The following is a 19,141-nucleotide window of genomic DNA, read 5'->3' on the forward strand; positions in this document are numbered from 1 at the left end:
ACCCATCTAAGCTTCGGGGAGAGCACCTCAAAATAAAAGTGAACACAGAAACTCTTTGGTTTCCAAAGCATTCCCGCTATTATTCCCTCCAATAATGGAATCCGTCTCCAAAAAGAAATTTTAAAAAATACAAACACACTTCGGCTTAGGAGGAATTCATGAGTTTCGAGCTTAGTCACAACAGCTAAAATGTTTCCTTTGCCAAATTACACTGCAAAAAAAGTCTTGCTCCAATTAAAGACGGCAGAAGTAAATCGAGTTATGTGAAACCCTAAAATCAAATCTACCCCCCCAAACTATGCCGTATCCCCCTCCTGCGCCGCCGCCCCCCCCTCCAAAAGCCCCCCAGCCCGGACAAGGGCACAAGGGCTGGGAAAGTGATTTCTTTCCTGGACCTGAGAGAAGAACCAAGACAAGCCTAACTTCCAAAATTCCGATCCACACCCCGTGTCTTCTGCTCACTTCTTCCTTCAGTCTTGACCCCAACCAAATGGGGTTGGGCAGCAGGCGGGCCTTTTATGACGGCCCGGTGGGCTTCCTGAACTCTCTGCCCCCCCACCCCCCGGGGCCGGGGCTAGCTGGGCGACAGCCCTGGGCAGGGCTGCTGAGGCAGTGACACCTTCCCTGGTTACTGGTCCGGGTCCTACAAAGGCTGAGGACCGCAGGCTGGGACCCAGGGGCCCAGCTGGGATGCTGAGATGCTCACTCGCCCGGGGCTGCCGAAGTGCATGCTGGGAAGGGGGCGTGGTGCTCAGGGGGAATTAGGTTCAGCTAGGGGCCTCGGGGCATGGGCCCACCCTGGGCCCACCGTTTCCAGGTGCTGCTGTTTAAATCATGCTGTCTCTCCAGCCTTGGAGGTGCTCCAGGCCTGCTGCGATGGAACTGTGTTTGGCTCAGGGAGCATGAGTACAGAATCTAGCTTGTAATTTTTTTTTTTCCTCTGATGGCTTTTTCAATTCCTACCCTCTTTTCTTTTCTTTTCTTTTCTTTTCTTTTCTTTTCTTTTCTTTTCTTTTCTTTTCTTTTCTTTTCTTTTCTTTTCTTTTCTTTTTCTTTCGTTTTGGTGCCACACTTGGCGGGGTGGGGGTGGGGGGTACTCAAGGTTTACTCCTGGCTCTGTGCTCGAGGACTACACCATCACGCATGTTGGGAAGGGGGAGTGTGGGGCCTAGGGCTTGTCCATGCTTCCCCACTGGTCAGCAAGGCTCGGGGAACCCTACAGGGTGCCAGGGATCGAACCTGGATCAGCCGCATGCACGGCAAGCTCCCTACCCTCTGCCCGAGTTCTTACCACTTTTCTAAAATTTCTAATAAAATGAAGGCCAGTCCGAGGCTGGGGACCAGACGGGGACCCCAGGGTTGAGTTATTTTGAGGCCGGTTTGGACGACGCCTTGGGGTGATGCACCTGGAGGAATGCACTCTCCCTGGGCCTGGGAATCCTCCTCCCGAAGTCCAAACCGGGTTTTCCTCTGCGCACCCATCCCTAACCTTGGTGCATCATTGACTTCACTACTTCACCTCCTTCAGTTACTTGGTCCACCCAGAGTGCGGGGTGAGGGGGGGAGTGAGGAGGGGGATACAGAGCCCCCAGTTCCTCACCTGGCTGGAAAAACCTGCATTAAATTAGTACAAGCAAGATTGCAGCTGACATGTCAGAATGTTCTGGAAATGGGCATCCTTGATGGTTCTCGGGTTCTGAGTACAGGCATACGCTTCCTGGGAGAGGGTGTCGGGATCCAGCCAGAGCACAGAACCCAGGGGCTGGAGCGATAGCACAGCGGGTAGGGCGTTTGCCTTGCACGCGGCTGACCCGGGTTCAACTCCCAGCATCCCATATGGTCCCCGGAGCACCGCCAGGGGTGATTCCTGAGTGCAGAGCCAGGAGTAACCCCTGAGCATCGTCGGGTGTGACCCAAAAAGCAAAACAAAAAAACAAAAAAAACCCCAAAAAACAGAGCACAGAACCCAGATCAGAATGACACTAAGCTACCCACCCTGGGGGAACGGCAGAGCCCTGGGGGCCGGGCAGGACGTCTCCTGTTCTCCATGGCACCCGACACCCAAACTCCCGCCTCTCAGAAGAACCAGCTTCTGCACCCCCCGCCTGCAAACGCGACCTTCCTGCCTTCTGCAAAGCCACGTCCATTCCACAGGCTGGACTGGCTGGCATTGGATCTGACCGGACATCAGGCCACTGGTCATTTTTGTCAGGTGGATTAACTTGCGGGCCGCAGGGGTGCTCTCTGGTGCGGGATTAGTCCTTTACTAATTACTAATTACTCTGCTGGCCACAGACCTCGGGGTCGGCAAGTCCCTCCCTTCACACCAGTGTGTGTGTGTGTATGTGTGTGTGTGTGTGTGTGTGTTGGGGGGTGCGGGCAGCTCTCGCAGACACTAACGTGCTCCTGTTCATTGCCTTCATCCAGGAGCTGAAGGCCCCAGCAGGAGAAGGCCAAGGAGAAGTCGGGGTTGAAAGCCGGCGACGACAGCCTCATTTGACGGCCCCGTTCATTAGGCTTCTCTGGGGGCCGCCCCGCTCGTCTCTCCCGCTGGGAGCCGGCCCTGCCTTTCACATTTGATAATGGGCACAGCGACCAGCTGGGGTTGGACAAGGTCTGACCCCAGCCCCTCCGCCCTTCACCGCCCTGCTCATGCTTCTCCCCCCCACCGCTCCGAGCATCTGGAGGGTCGGCCGAGTGTGTTTGCCAAACGGGCTTGTGTGGGAGAAGCGTGTTTGTTTTATGATCAGTGCCTTGAGTTTTAAATAAGAATACCACCTTGGCGATGATCCCGCTCTGATCCTCGCTAATGTACTCGGAGGCTAATAAGTGCCGGGGCTGATCCTGCTCTTTGATTTCATGAATAAGAAAAATCAAAATGGGCCACGCGTGACATTTAAAGAAAAATTATTGTTATCGCCGAGTGTGAAAAATGTTACGTTAACCCTCTCCGCCACGGCCGAGTTTCATTCGGTGAGTGTGTGGCTGGTGAGACGGGGGTCTCCGGCTCTGCCTCCCCCAGAAATAGGTGCTTATTTACTTCCTGTGGAGTTCAATTTTAGAAGCCATCAAAGTAGATCCTCTCAGACTCCACGACTAGATTTTCATGCATAAATTCATAGACGTCTTCCGAAGGAATTGCACTTCCGTATGCAAATACTTCCCGGGTGCCTTTTCATTTCTACTTTTGGCCTGCACGGGTTTTTTTTTTTTAATTCATGCAAACACATTACACAAACAAATATGGGCACACGAACAACACACGGCACGCAAGGATTGTTCGCTGAAGAGTGACGTGTTGAATGTGGCCAGGCCATTTTCACTATGATCGATGGAGAAAAACAACATTTAACCGGAAGGAGATCAAGGTGTATTTGAAACTCAGATTCCCACACTGGGTTTTGTTCTATGTAAATATTAATGAGGGAAGAGGTGACAGGCCAATCCACAATTCGGTAGTGATCTGGGGTGTGTGTCGTGTGACTCCAGTGTAGCAGCCAGGATGGACCTTTAAAGAGACTTTGGAGGAAGAATCTACATTTCGGCACAGAAGCACCAGAAGAGAAAAATAGATGGAGCCATAGCACAGCGGGGAGGGCGTTTGCCTTGCATGCGGCTGACCCAGGTTCAATTCGCAGCATCCCATAGGGTCCCCGGGTCAACGCTGGGAGTGGTTCCTGAGTGCAGAGCCAGGAGTAACCCCTGAGCATCGCCAGGTGTAACCCAAAAAAGCAAAAAAAAAAAAGTTTTCTAAAACAAAAAAATAAAGAAAGAAAAATAGATGGAGCTTCAGTGGCATCGAAAATACAACAAAAATAAAACTGGAAAATGAGAGGTTCACCACGAACCTGAGCAGGCATCAGCTTTTCAAGTATTGGAATCTTATATTGGAATTGTTCTTCATGCAGGTCATGAGGAAGAGGAGCGGGGGTTATGGGGGAGGGTGTTCCTTCCCTTGCTAAACTCTAATTCTTTCCATGTCTCCTCAATTTTCACTCCACGCTGTTTGGGATAGGGTGAGAACTTAACAAAGGAAAACGCTGGTGAAGTCGCTCACAGATCAAAGGCATTTGACACAGAGCAATTTTCACACAACTCACCCCTGTTCTGAAATGTGTTTCATCTACATGAAGATCATTCAGAAAATCAGAGTGAAGATTAAAGAAACATGGACCCTGCCAAGGTCCATGTCTGCGATGGAAACACCCGTTTCCCTCGTTCCTCTGCTGGTCTTCTCCCACGTTCTGCTCAATCTAAACGTTGGGGCTAGGTTCAGCTGAAAGACGAGGAGACTGTGATTTAAATCAGAATTGCTGGGTTGTAGGTTTTACGTACAGACACGTATACCCTGGAGTGTATTTAGATTTAGGTAAAGCACATAAATGTAATATTTTCTAAGAGATACAGAAAAGATCAATAAGTGAAGGAAGTTAAGAAACCAGCAATGAAACTCAAGGCAGCTAGGCACGGAATGTTTCTGAGTATGGGGAGGGGTGTCGGGACATATCTGCAGTGCTCGGGAGCTACTTCCTGCTCTGCAGGGGGGTCTCACTCCTGGCTTTGCTGTGGGGGGAGCAGCATTCAGCAAAAAAGATCAAATTTGGATTGGTTGTATCACTGTATCACTGTCATCCTGTTGTTCATCGATTTATTCGAGTGGGCGCCAGTAACATCTCCATTCATCCTAGCCCTGAGATTTTAGCAGTCTCTCTTTACTCGTCCTTCCCAATGGTGCCGTATTGGAGGCTCTTTCAGGATCAGGGCAATGAGACCCATCACTGTTACTGTTTTTGGCATATCAAATATGCCATGGGGAGCTTGCCAGGCTCTGCTGTGCAGGCAGGATACTCTCAGTAACTTGCTGGGTTCTCTGAGAGGGAGAACTAGACACTAAAAGGTCGCCCAGCCTCGAATGCAGCTGCACACTTCCAGGTTTGTTTTATAGTCTCTGGATGTTGGCCATAGATGGGAATACATGGCACCAAGGGCAGTTTGTGGGTGTGACTGCCTAGCTACTGGAGAAAGGGGGATGTGGGTGGAGGAGGCCCAGTCCCAATCTGAGCAGGTTGAGAGAGCTCAGCCCCAGGTCCCGCACACCTGGGTTCCTCTGCCAGTTGCTTCATGTGTGAGGCTCGTCCGAGCATGTGGAGAGTGGCCTTGAGCATGGCTGTGGCTGGGCCACAGGCGCTCTGCTCGGGACAGGGAGGGAAACTCAACCTGTCCTCCTCTGAGGAGCACCCGTGAACACAGCCAGGTGTGGGGGCAGGAGACTCTGTCTGGATTGGGTGTATGCAAGATAAATAGCTTAACTGCTGTACTATCTCTCCAGTCTCAACCCTCCCCGGTTCTTCTGTCAGCAGATATGTGCACTGCTGGGTTCAATCTCTGGCACTGGGGCAGGGAGGTGGGGGAAAGCGGGAGAAAGGGGAAAACCATGGAGCAACAGAGTTAAAAAGCTATCAGGCTGAATGAAGTAAGTCAGAAGCAGGAGAAGCACAGGGTAATCTCACTTCTCTGTGGTATACAGAATAACGCGACGAGGAAACGGAATGTAGTAACGGGGGGATGTCTAGATTACACTTGATCCCAGAGTGTAGGAGTGAGAAAGACAGAAAAGGAAGGAAACTGAGAAGGAAGCAAGAATAGGAGAAAGAGAAGTGATGGGGGAACAGGGACCTCGGGGACGCTGGGGATATGGGAGAGTGGTGTTGCTATATATTCAAAGCCCAGACTCAACAACACCGAAATCATGAGACCTAAACTACAACCATCAAACCCTGAAAGGCGGCAGATGTGGGAGATGGAAGGAGGAAGTGGGAAAGAAGCTGCCAAGGGTGGTGTGGAATTTGTGTTGGAATACTGTATACTTAAGACTCAACTATCACTAACGTTGTAAATCATGGATTTTTTTTTTGTTTTTTGCTTTTTGGGTCATACCAGGAGATGCACAGGGGTTACTCCTGGCTCTGCACTCAGGAATCACTCCTGGCGGTGCTCAGGAAACCATATAGGATGCTGAGAATCGAACCTGGGTCGGCTGCGTGCAAGGCAAACAAACGCCCTACCCGCTGTGCTATTTATTGTTCCAGCCCCTGTAAATCATGGCTTTTTAAGTAATTTCCAAAAACTAAATTTAAAAAATACACTTTTGTTTTTAAAGCTTTTTGAGTCACACTTGGCGAGGCTCAGGGCTAACTCCTGGCTCTGGACTCAGGAAATTACTCTTGGTGGTACTCAGGGGAGGTCGGGGGAGGGGGTACCCTATGGGATGCTGGAGATTGGACCCGTCAGTTGCGTGCAAGGCAAATGCCCTCCCTGCTAGACGCTCTGGCCCCAATCAAAAACTCCTGAAACAAAAGATCAGTCCTCTGTAGTGTTAGGAGGTGGGTTCTGAGCTGATGTTGAAGCAGAGCCAGAGACCTCATGAGTGAGGACAGTAGCCCCTACAGACGACATCCAGGAAGATGAGGACTAGAGGAAAGAGTCACCCCACAAATAGGATGAGAGATCCAGGTGCTCCATCTGCTAGTATTTTGCTAATATTTCTATCTTAAATTTTCAGCCTTTGGAACCCTGAAAAATCGTTTCCTTCTGTTACGGTTGATGTGGAGTCACCCCGGCAGTGCTTAGGAGCTACCCCAGTTCTGTGCTGGAGTGGGCGGGAGGGGAAAGTTATCAGGGAGTATTCAGTGCCGGGGATCCCCTCTCCCCGGCCCCTCCGCCTCCTGCCTGCAGAGTCTGCATTCGACCCATGGGGCGCTTGCTCTCTGGCCCCCTAAGTAAACGTCTGTGGATCACAGCCACCGGTTTATGGTGTTTTGTTACAACATCCTGAGAGGACAGAGATGCAAGCTAGCAAACAAAATCTCATCAGGAATTAAATCTCAGTGGTAGCATTTACTGCCAGGGGCATGGAATCAGAAATAAAGAATGGGTTTTGGAAGCAAATGATAGAATAATCTAGCTGGTGAGCCCCGACATTTGGTTTTCTCGGGGCAGCTGGGGTATCTCTGAGCATTCGCTTATCATGTCACTAAGCTGTTTGTACAAGTGTCACCACTGTACACAGAGGACAGAGTGCAGATGTCCTGGTCCACACACCCACAGTGCCTCCTGGCCCAGTGTGGTTCTTTTTTGTCCCGAGTCTCTGTGTTTACAACAGTTCCCTAAGAGAATCTCTCACGGATGTTAGGCCATTGCACAAGAGTTTGCGCCGGGGTGAAACTATTTTCCTTCCCAATGACATAAAGATTCTCCATGAAACTGGACAAATGTAACATGAACCATTTTTATCTGTGACAGGTACCTTGAAACACAGGTATCTTTGCTCTGAAGCACACACACACACACACACACACACACACACACACACACTTCAACAAACACCGCATATGTTAGGGATCAAAATTATAGATGACTCCATGAGGGGTGGAGGTTTAATACATCTTACACAATAAGCTATGGGTGGGGCGGGGGGCGCAGTTCTGAAGTAATGGTACAGTAGCTAGGGTATTCCACTTTACACAGAGCCCACCTGGATTCGATCACAGGACACCCCTGCCAGGAGTGATCCCTGAACGCAGAGCCCGGAGTAAGCCCTGAGCACAGCTGGAAGGGGCACCCCAACCAACCAACCAACTACACAAACAAACAAACTACACAAACAAACAAAAATCCCCAAAGAAGCCAGTTGGTCAAGGAGACTCTCGCTTCGAAGCCCCCCAGGGTGGAGCAGTAAAATCAGAGTTCCCGGAGGCAGGGGACAGGCTCCAAGAAGAGCAGAGAAGCCACAGATGATGATGCGGTTCCTTGGGTCTGTGGCTCGCCAGGGGATGGCCAGGAGCACATCGGTAGGAGTGACGGGTCAGTGGTCAGGATCCCATCCAGAGGGTGTCTGGACCACGGCAATGCTTTGATCACCCCCTACACCCCTTTTTTGCCCCTGCAAATAGGAGAGTGGCCAGATGGGTGGGGAAAGGGCGTTCCTGTCTTGCTCTCCCAGGGCAGCTGGCTGGCTCGGTGCCACTTCCCATCCCCGACTCCGGACGGACCCTGCCAGGCTCGGGGCCAGGGCCAGGGGCCCGTGCGCGCGCGCGCGGACAGTAACGCACCTTGTCTGGGGAACTCGTCGGACTCGCGGTGGACCAGGTCGGTGACCCGGTTTCCGTAGTGCATCCTGCTCTCGTGGTCGTAGGCCTTGAGCGTCTCGCTGGAGCTGTAGGACTTCTGCGTGGGCACCCGGCAGTCCTCGCTGTCCAGGGAGGAGCTGGTGTAGCGGCACTCCTTGCCGCAGCGGCCCCGGGTCAGCGAGCGGTGGCGCCGGTCCTTCACGTCCATGACGGCGGGCCGCAGGGGGATGTGCAGACCCCGGGCTGGGCGCCGGGCCGCGGGCTCACCGGCCCCCTGCCGGCGCGGGAGGAGAAGAGAGAGCGTGAGCACGGGGACCACCACCTCGGGCTCCCAGACAAACACCAAAATAATAATAATAACAACAACAACAACAACAACGATATTAATAGTCAGTGCAAGTTTTTAGTAAAGATTTCGGGGATGTGTAAAGCAAACAGCTAGAGGAGAAAAACACGATGCAGTGATGCAGTTCAGTTCATTTTCATGAAGTTTAAATAGATTTGGGGCTGTGTGTGTGTGTGTGTGTGTGTGTGTGTGTGTGTGTGTGTGTGTGTTGCATGGTGGTGGTGGGGGAAGTAATAGAGACTTATTTTATTTTATTTTTAAATCTATAGAGTAGAGGTAAAGCCACACTCAGGGAAACCATACTTGCATTGCTAAAGTTCTTTATTTTATTTTTTTGCTTTTATTAAAAATTTATTTGGGCTGGAGTGTTAGCACAGTGGGGAGGGCGTTTGCCATGCATGTGGCCGACCCAGGTTTGATTCCCAGCATCCCATATGATCCCCTGAGCACCTGCCAGGAGTAATTCCTGAGTGCAGAGCCAGGAGTAACCCCTGTGCGTTGCAGGGTGTGACCCAAAAAGCAAAAAAAAAAAAAGAGAGAGAGATTTATTGAAACATAACTTACATACTTTTAAAAAACCACCCATTTTAAGAGTACAAGTAGAGACTTATTTTAAATAAGACTTACTTTGATAATATATATGTATATGTTATATGGCCGAAGACATAAGATGTCAGTAAACCCCCATGCAATATCATATGATGAAGCAGCTCAAAATCAAAACCGGATTTTGATTTTGTTTTTAATTTTAAATTTTATTTATTTATTTATTTATTGCTTTTTGGGTCACACCTGGCGATGCACAGGGGTGACTCCTGGCTCCTCACTCAGGAATTACTCCTGGGCGGTGCTCAGGGGACCATATGGGATGCTGGGAATCGAACCTGGCTTGGCCGAGTGCAAGGCAAACGCCCTACCCACTGTGCTATCACTCCAGCCCTAAATTTATTTTTGAGTCACCATGAGATAGAGTTACAAAGCTGATCAGGGTCCGTCGGGTTTCAGTCCTACAGTGTTCTAACATGCATCCCTCTACCAGTGTACATTTCCCACTGCAAATGTCCCCAGTTTCCCTCCCGCCACCCTCCCTCCAGCCTGTCTCTATGGACAGTGGCTAAGGTGCTTGCCTTGCATGCAGCCAACCCAGGTTTGAGCCCTGAGCACAAAGCCAGGAGTAAACCCTGAGCACTGCCAGGTGGAGCCTAAAAAACAACAAAACAAAACAAAACAATAAAACGATAGAGGCCAAAGGATGGCAAGGCATTTCTCGGTGCCAGAAACTGGCCAGCAGATAGTGTATGCCAGTCTGCCCTCCGCCCACCACCAGGGGTTGGGCAGTGCCTGCCGGACACCAAACACGAGCCTTCTGCTCTGCACACACCACAGAAATGCCCGGATGCCTCTGCTTCCAAAGGAGAGGTGGTGATTGATTTCACTGGCCATGCAAAGTAGCTTGGAGCACCCGGCCAGGGACTGGGCAGAATGGACAAACATGGACTTAATTAAAGTGGAAAACACAGCCCAGTGCCAGGACGGCAGGGGTCTGGCCCACCCTGGCTCACGCTCCTTCTCTGTGTTTGAGGGTCTACTGGGAGAGCCGAGCACTAGTTTTGGAGTTCTCTGTAATCTGGGGGCCAGTTCCAGTACTGACGGGGGTGCTCCTTCATGGACCCCAGAGGACTAGCTAGGGGTTGGCACCATGCCTGGCATCCTTCCGGACAGAAAGAAGCAGCTAAGGGGTCCTGGCTGGGTCTGAGCTCACCAGAGGACATTCGGGGACCCTGGGAAGGCCACTTATTAGTGTTTTTGGGACGCTTGATCAAACCATGTGGTCCCCAGAATGGAATGCTAGCAAGCACTCTTCACCATTACCCTCTCTCCCAACCCCAGATAGTCTTCTACTTAATTTTTGCTTGGAGGCCATGCACAGGGCTTATTCCCAGCTCTGCACTCAGAGGTCTCAGGGGACCCTATGGGCTGCTGGGCACAGAAGCTGATCAGCTGCATGTGAGGCAGACCCCTAACCACCGTGCTGTCTCTCTAGTACCCCCTCCATGAGCCGTTTAAACTCAGCTTCTCGACTACTGAGAATAAAAGAGAAAGGGTGTGCGTATGTGAAATAAAAAAGGTCGGTATCTACTCTTAGAGCTTTCATAAAACTTGAAACAGATGTGGTAATAAAACCCCCTGTAGGCTGCTAACAGGCAGTATGGACACGTGCACTCCAACAGGCAGATTTGGAAGAATCTTCAGCCTTACTCCGGGGTATCAATGACCACCCCCTCCCACGCTGCCCCTCCCCCCTCCCCACCCCCTGCACCGACAGCCAGAGCTGTTTCCCAGGAGCTGAGAGAAACACGGAGATTAGGAGCCTGGGGTACACCTTACCATTTTTCTTTCCCCACTTTTCTACTTCTCAATGTTTTCTGTGTTCCTGACTCATGAAATCCTGTCTTTTCTCATTTGCATCACGCTTGGGAAAATGGGCTGACTTTCTGTGTGTGTCTATGTGACACAGCCACACATAAGTATTTTAAATCATGCTCTATGTGCAAAGCCTGGAGGCATATTACCTATTTATAAGGTACACGAATTTCAGTGTTTGGACATCTTGACATGCAATTTGGTGGCCCAGTGATCATTCCCTGTTAGATTCCTTTTTCTTGGCTACAGCCTTGATCACCACTTGCTGGCTGTCACCTCTGGATAAATGTAGCACTGTAGCACTGTTGTCCAGTCCTGTTGTTCATCAATTTGCTCGACTGGGTACCAGTAACGTCTCCAATGTGAGACTTGTTACTGTTTTTGGCATATCGAATACACCACGGGGAACTTGCCAGGCTCTGCCATGCGGGCGGGGTACTCTGGTAGCTTTCTGGGCTCTCCGAGAGGGACAGAGGGATTGAACTGGGTTGGCTGCGTGCAAGGCAAACACCCTACCTGCTGTGCTATGGCTCCAACCCTCCTGAAGATAATCTCCTTAATAAATCTTTCTAGCTATATACATGTATAAATATCATTATACACATGTGCATATACATATATGTGTGTGCACCTAAATATCCTATTGTATGCCACTTTTTTTGGGTAAAATCTTGACAGGTGTAGAGTACAGATTTTAGTACCTAGTGAAATGTATTCTTTAAGGCTGAACATGAATCCAGTTGAATATGAACACTGTTTAGAGTTGACCAGCTGATTTCAAAGCTGAATATGAACACTGAACACAGGGCCTTAAACATAAAACCAGTGTGTTGTACTTCTTGGGCTATATCCCCAGCCCATAGGAATTTATAGATCATGTGGTTAAAAAGAAGAAATCTGAGGCTTGGAATATAATTTCTTGGGAAACTAAATGAAGAATGGGCTGTAAAGGCCTACAGACATTTTGTAGTTAGCTTGCCTGTTATTTGAAAATTTTTAATAAAAAAAATAGACATTTATATCAACATTGGGATATCCGGCATATTATTAAAGTTGCACAGTTTAGAAATATCTGCTCCAGTAAAAGGAAGTAGAAATACTTTTATCTATTGTTCATTCCCACTATGTAAAGATATGTGGTGCATACACATACACACACAAACAGACACACATAGACTAAAAATAAGAAGAGGCAGATTCAATGAAAAGTTCAGGACCCAAGGAACAGTAGTAGGTAAGACCCGTGGACTAGATTCTATACAACCCAGACACAGAGACAAAGACATTGGCAACCTAGAGACATCAATAGACTCAGATGCCCAAAATTTCCAACCAGGGCCAGCTTTTTCTAGCCGAAGAACTTGAAAACGGGGAGCCTAATGGGGAGAGAAGGTTGAGATTATCACCATTACCCTCTAGCCAAAGGACATCCCACATGTACCAGCAAAAGCAAAATGGAAACGTAGAGTTTTGTGTTGCTATGGAAGCAACAAGGCTACCCACCCCAGAGAGTGGGTTCATAGGAGGCTATGAACAAGCCTGGCAAGCTACCCATGGTGTATTCGATATGCCAAAAACAGTAGCAACAAGTCTCACAATGGAGATATAACTGATACCCGCTCGAGCAAATCGATGAGCAACGGGATGACAGTGACAGTGACAGTAAATATTACAGTATCAGCACTGAGGTTCTAAAAATATGTAGAGGTGCTGGGACAATAGCACAGAGGGTAGGGCGTTTGCCTTGCATGCAGCCAACCCGGGTTGACTACCAGCATCTCATATGGTCCTCTGAGCACTGCCAGGTGTAATTCCTGAGTGCAAAGCCAGGAGTAACTCCTGTGCATATCTGGGTGTGACCCAAAAAGCCAAAAAAAATATGTAGAGAAAATACTCTTAAAAATCGTATTTTAGTGGGGACAGAAAGGAAGATTGTAATCATGGTGCAGTGATGAAAGCCGAATACTGCACCAAGATGTGTGTATAATATACCAAATATAAAAGAGATGCACTGAAAATTATTATTGATAAATCCTAATGAGTTTAAATACATATCTGATAACTCACCAAAAAGCAAAACAAGAGAACAAATTAAGGAAAGAGAGAATGAGAGACCACATATAAACCAAAAACTAAAATAGCAGTAACTGTATTAAATCTTAAGTGGAATAAATGCATATGTTTAAAAACTATGTCTGCAGCATTTATAAAAAACATGATCTAATTCTACACCATCAACAAGGATAGTTGCTTTAAACATGACAATCCAGGAATGCACAAAGTAAAATTAAGGAAAAGAGTACATAATGCAAACATTAATCAAAAGGAGACAGGAGGGACTGTATAAATATCAGATAAAGGGAATTTCATAGGCAAAGAAAATTTCCAGAGCCAGGGAAGGATATTATACAAGAACAAAGAATAATTCCTCCCAGAAGAAACAACAACTCTAAATATGTATGCACTAAAACAAACAGAATTATAAATACACAAGGCAAAGCAATGATAATAGTGAAAGAAAGAAGTAAATAGATACACAAATATTGCTGGAAGTTTCATCACCACAATGCCAACAACTGATAAAACAACTCCTCGAAAAACCAACAACGATATGAAAGAACCTGAAATACAATTCACCGACAGCCCTCTTCAGCATTTATAGCATTTTACTGTTAACACCAGCATATCATATATTCTCGCTAAGTGTGCATTGGACTGGAGCAATAGCACAGCAGGTAGGGTGTTTGCCTTGCACATGGCCGACCTGGGTTTGATTCCTCTGTCCCTCTCGAAGAGCCCAGCAAGCTACTGAGAGTATCTCGCCCACATGGCAGAGCCTGGCAAGCTCCCCGTGGCATATTCTATATTCCAAAAACAGTAACAACAAGTCTAATAATGGAGACGTTACTGGTGCCCGCTCAAGCAAACTGATGAGCAATGGGATGACAGTGACACAGTGAAGTGTCCTTTGAACTTAGTATCAAGACAGACCGGATACTGGGCAAAAACGGAATAAATTTCAAGGTAGTTGAAAAGCATCAAAACTGTGCAAGTTAGGTTACCTACTGTATTGCTGAGGAGCCAAACCAGAGTCAATAGCAGAAGGATAAGAGAAAAACTCCAACAACTGAAAACAATACTTTCTTAAATAATTTAAGAATAAAAGAAGCAGTCTCACATGCGATGAAAATACATATCCAAGTGAAAAGAAATGAAAATAGAACATCACAATTGGGGAGACTACAATAGCTGTGCTAGAAAGAATTTTAAAATGAGTTAAGTGCATCCAGTGGGAAACAGGAGAAGTCTTGAATCAATAGTCAAAATTTCTACTTCAAGATTCTAGAGAAAAGGGGTAGGGGAGAAGGAGGGGAAGAACCTAAGCCAAGAGGAAAGGAAGACCAAATCTGATTATACTGAAAATTGAAAACCAACAGAGAAAAAGCAAAGAAACATGTTTCTTTAAAGAGATCAATAAAATTGACAAGTCTCTGGCAAGAAAAAAAAGACACAAATCACCAATATTAGGAATGAAATGGGATGTTATTAGAAGTTATGAGGTCATGAACAAGATACTTCGAGAATACCATAAAAAATGAATAGATCCCCCTCTTCCAATGGATTTGGCACTAACATTAAACAGATCAATACCTCAAAAAATACAAAGTCTCACAACTCACCCAATATGGAAAAGATCACCTGAAGTGTCTTAAACCAGGTAGGAAAACTTAAACACTTTATCCATCTATCTCTCTCACATGTACACGGAGGGGGGGGGGAAGATGACTCTACTGGAGAATTCTATCATATTAAAGAAGAAATAATACCAATTCTTTAAGATCTCATTCAGAGAACAGAAGAGGGAAGAACCTCATATTATTCATTTGTGAAACAATTATTCGCAGACAAAGTCAGTATCAAAAGAATTAAAGACTGATATACTTTGTGAATATAGATGGCCAATTCTTCTATTAGCAGACATGTCAGCAATATACCAAAAGGATTACACACCAGGGCCAAATAAGGTTTACTCTGGCCATGCAAGGTTAGCTTAAAATTTAAAAATCATTTAATCCACAATAATAACAGGTGAAAAAAAAAGACAAAATTACACAAAAACACAATAATATCAATCAATGCTGGGAAAAGAATTTGGCAACATTTCATAGTTACTTATAATTAAAAACTCTTGAGGGCTGGGGGACAGCTCAAGAGACTGGAGTGTTGACTCTGCATGCAAGAGTCCCGGGTTCAATGCCTGACACCCCATGGATCCCCGTGTACTATGACTATAGTGCTGGGACAATCTCTGAGCACAGAACCTAGAGTTAGCCCCTAGCACTGATGGGTGTGTCCATCACCCACCCCCACTCCCTCGCCATTGAAAAGTTAAATTAAAAAGCTTGCCAAAGGGAAAAAGTATAGAGGGAACTTCGTCAACTTTATAAGGAACATCAGCAAAAAGCTCACAGCTAATGTTATGCTTCTTGATGCAGGACAGCTGCGTTTCCTTGCGAGGATGTCTGTTCTCCTGTTCCTGCTCCAGTGCTGGAGCTTCTAGACCACTGGATCTCAAAAGTCTTTCCACCTACTGGCCCCTTCGCAGAGGAAAGATGAAGGACTCAGCACCCTCCTGAATATCTACCTTCTTTAAGAAAATAGAGAAACTCCTTCCCAACTCCAAATGCACTTGAGGCTGTTATTATATTATTTTATATTACTATGTAATATATATTATATTATGCATAACATTACTATATTATATTCCTTTATTATATTATGTTATATATGATATATCATATAGTATATTATCACATACTATATCACTGTATCACTGTCAGCCCGTCATTCATCGATTTACTCGATTCGGCATCAGTAACGTCTCCAATCGTCCCAGCACTGAGATTTTAGCAGCCTCTCCTTACTCATCTTTCCCAACGATTGGAGACTCTTTCTGGGTCAGGGGAATGAGACCTGTTATTGTTACTGCTTTTGGCATATCGAATACTATATAGTATAGTATACTATATACTACATAGTGGCATATTCACTATGCCAAAAAAAGTAACAAGTCTTACAATGGAGAAGTTACTGGTGCCTGCTCAAGCAAATCAATGAGCAATGGGATGACAGTGGCACAGTGATATAGTATAGTATATTATATGGTATAGCACAAGTATAGGTCAGGTGTGTAGTATATAATATATACTATGTATAGTATATACTGCATCATATAATATACAACATATACTACTATATAATATTTTATTATATAATATATAGTTATAATATAACAATTATTGCATGATTATAATATAATATATTACATTATTATATTGAGACCTGCCGTGGTGGTTCCAGTATCCCCTAGTGGTGGGTGGTATCAGCTACTTGGCTACATACTGTGCAGTAACACGAGAGTAAAAGTACTCATAGCAGAAAGGAGACATAGAACGGGGCCTCTTTTTGTAAGACCTCTTTGTATAAAAAAAATCCCAGGAAAGCTGCCATCCCCAGAAGTGGTGAGTTTCATGAGGTCACAGAACAGATGACACAGATGGAAAATCCACTGCACTTCAATATCCTGGCAATGAATATAAAATACATTATTATTTGCCCCTTTCAAAAATAGGAAATCCTTCAGATTCAAGCCCAGTGAAATAGCAACAGTGACTATATGCTGAGAAACATACACTGTTGATAAAATCCAGATCTAAATAAGTGCAGAGACCTATTGTGTTCAGGGATTGGATGGATCAGTATAGCAAAACATCCATTCATCCCCTGTTTATACACAGATTGAATAAAATTCCAGCAAAAAATTGAAGATATAGGTGAGATTATTGAAAAAATATATATGCAGAAATGGAGAGGAATGGAAAAAGGCAAAAGCAACACTTTTTTAAAAAGAGGGCTAGTGGGGATGGAGCAATAGCACAGCGGGTAGGGCGTTTGCCTTGCACGCGGCTGACCCTGGTTCGATTACCAGCATCCCATATGGTCCCCTGAGCACCACCAGGAGTAATTACTGAGTGCACAGCCAGGAGTAACCCTTGTGCATCGCTGGGTGTGACCCAAAAAGCAAAAAAAAATAATAAAGGGCTAGAGAGACAGTCTAGGGGTTAGGCACTTGCCTTGCAGACAGCCTATTTTGGTTTGGTCCCATTGGTGTTCTGAGCACCACAAGGGTGATCCCTGAGCACAGAGTCAAAGTAATCCTGAGCACAGTTGAATAGCAAGGATGAAAGTAGCAAAAATAATTCTACCAAATCTTAAGAATTATTCTATAGTTTTAGTAATAAATAATGTATGCTGTTGGCAGATGAATAGCACTGTAGCACTGTCATCCCGTTGTTCATCGATTTGCTCGATCAGGCACCAATGGTCATTGATTTGCTCATGCGGGCACAAGTCTCCATTGTGAGACTTGTCGTTACTGTTTTTGGCATATCGAATACGCCACGGGGACCTTGCCAGGCTCTGCCGTGCAGGTGGGATACTCTCGGTAGCTTGCCGGGCTCTCAGATGAATAGACACAAAAACTAATGAATCATTCTAGAGCATTAACAAGAAAGCCATGTAAAAATATGACCAACTGATTTCTTAATAAGAGAAATTTTGGGGTGGGGATATGGGGTCCCACGGCTTGAACTTGCAATCATGTCCATGTACTTGCCTACAAGGGTTACCTCTCTAGTCCCCCTGATGATTTTTTTAAAGGTTATCACTGTTATCACTGTCATTCCGTTGTTCTTCAATTTACTCGAGCGGGCACCAGTACTGTCTCTATTACACTCAGCCCTGAGATTTCAGCAGCCTCTCCTTACTCGTCTTTCCCAATGATTGGAAGCTCTTTCAGGGGAGTGAGACCTATTGTTACTGTTTTTGGCATATCGAATACGCCACGGGTAGCTTGCCAGGCTCTGCCGTGCGGATGGGATACTCTCAGTAGCTTGCTGGGCTCTCCGAGAGGTATGTATATATCTGTTACTGTATTTGGGATATGAATACGCCACGGGGAGCTTGTCAGGCTCTCCCAAGTGGGCAATAAGTACCTTGTCAGGTTCTCCAAAAGGGAGAACTAGGCTTTTAAAGATGTAAAAGGAATTTAACAAAATGTGGCATTTTCAATAAATGGCATCAGGACAAGTGGATTACCTAGATTACCCCTCCACCTGGAACATAACCCCCTGAATGAGTTTCACCCTTTTGTAAAAGTTAGCCAAATTAGAGTGAAAATAGTTAGCTCGGAGAAACTTAAAACTACAATGAGACAGTACTAGGAACTGGCCAGAAGGGCTAAAATAAAATACACCGTCAGAGCACTGCCTACTGGCACGGGTATAGAAAAGAGGAATCGAGCATAGGTTCTTGGCCAGCTAAAAATTTGGAGCCACTTTGGAAGCATTTCAACAGTTAAAAAAATAAAAATAAAATGAAACATGCAAATGTCATCAAGCCCAGCAATTGCACTGCTGGGCATTTATCCCAGAGAAATGGAGACGTATGTTCCCACAAAACCACTGTCAAAGCAGAAGACTTGATTTGTGCTGTTAAGCTCAGGAAACCCCGCAAACTCAGGGTCAAACAGTGGAATGAAAATAAAGGCCTACTCTGGAAGATCTCTTTAAAAAATCTGAATCTGGGTAAGCGAGCTTCACTTTCTTGGTTATGCCACAGCTGCCATTTACCACTCTTTGATTTTATACCCAGTCAGCTTGACTGATTTGATTGATTGGTTGGGGAGGGGGAGGGAGGCGAAGCCTGAACTTACAATCATGTCCATGTGTTCTCTTACTTGGACTACCTCCCTAGCCCTCCCTTACTCCAAAATAATCTTTTAAAGGTGTAAAAGTAATTTTACAATAAATGTAAAATTTAAACCAATTTAAATTCATTTTGAAAGTCAAATCAATCAATCAATCAATCAACCGATCCCTTCTTTGCTAATATGCGCCAACACCTTATGACTTTGGTACAATAGGATATGTGTGTGTGTGTGCGTGTGTGCACGTGCTTGTGTGTGTGCAAGCACACACCCATATATTGTGACCCCTCGAAAAGCATCGTAAATAACCAGCTATGATACAAAAGATGAGCATCTGCCAGCATGTTCTTCTTAAAATGTTTCTGAAAGAAGAGGACATTGGTCTGAATCCAAACATGGCCAGATGGACATGACCAGGAGCATTTGTTCCCACCCTGGACGAGGTGCACAGTCACCCTGGAGAGTCAAGGACAA

General features: G+C 46.1%; 1 protein-coding gene across 5 annotated transcripts in view; it reads right to left on the minus strand.

Annotated features, from left to right (window-relative positions):
* The window catches only part of TENM2 (teneurin transmembrane protein 2), a 1,321,709-nt gene that overhangs the window by 966,174 nt on the left and 336,394 nt on the right, over nucleotides 1-19,141 (minus strand). For all 5 annotated transcript variants that reach the window (XM_055129736.1, XM_055129737.1, XM_055129735.1 and 2 more), the window contains one exon: nucleotides 8,112-8,403. In XM_055129736.1, the coding sequence (XP_054985711.1) occupies nucleotides 8,112-8,337 (226 nt within the window). In that variant the 5' untranslated portion in view covers nucleotides 8,338-8,403. The remainder of the gene's footprint in view (nucleotides 1-8,111; nucleotides 8,404-19,141) is intronic.

This window comes from Sorex araneus, chromosome 2, assembly GCF_027595985.1.
Source record: "Sorex araneus isolate mSorAra2 chromosome 2, mSorAra2.pri, whole genome shotgun sequence".
Lineage (NCBI taxonomy): Eukaryota > Metazoa > Chordata > Mammalia > Eulipotyphla > Soricidae > Sorex > Sorex araneus.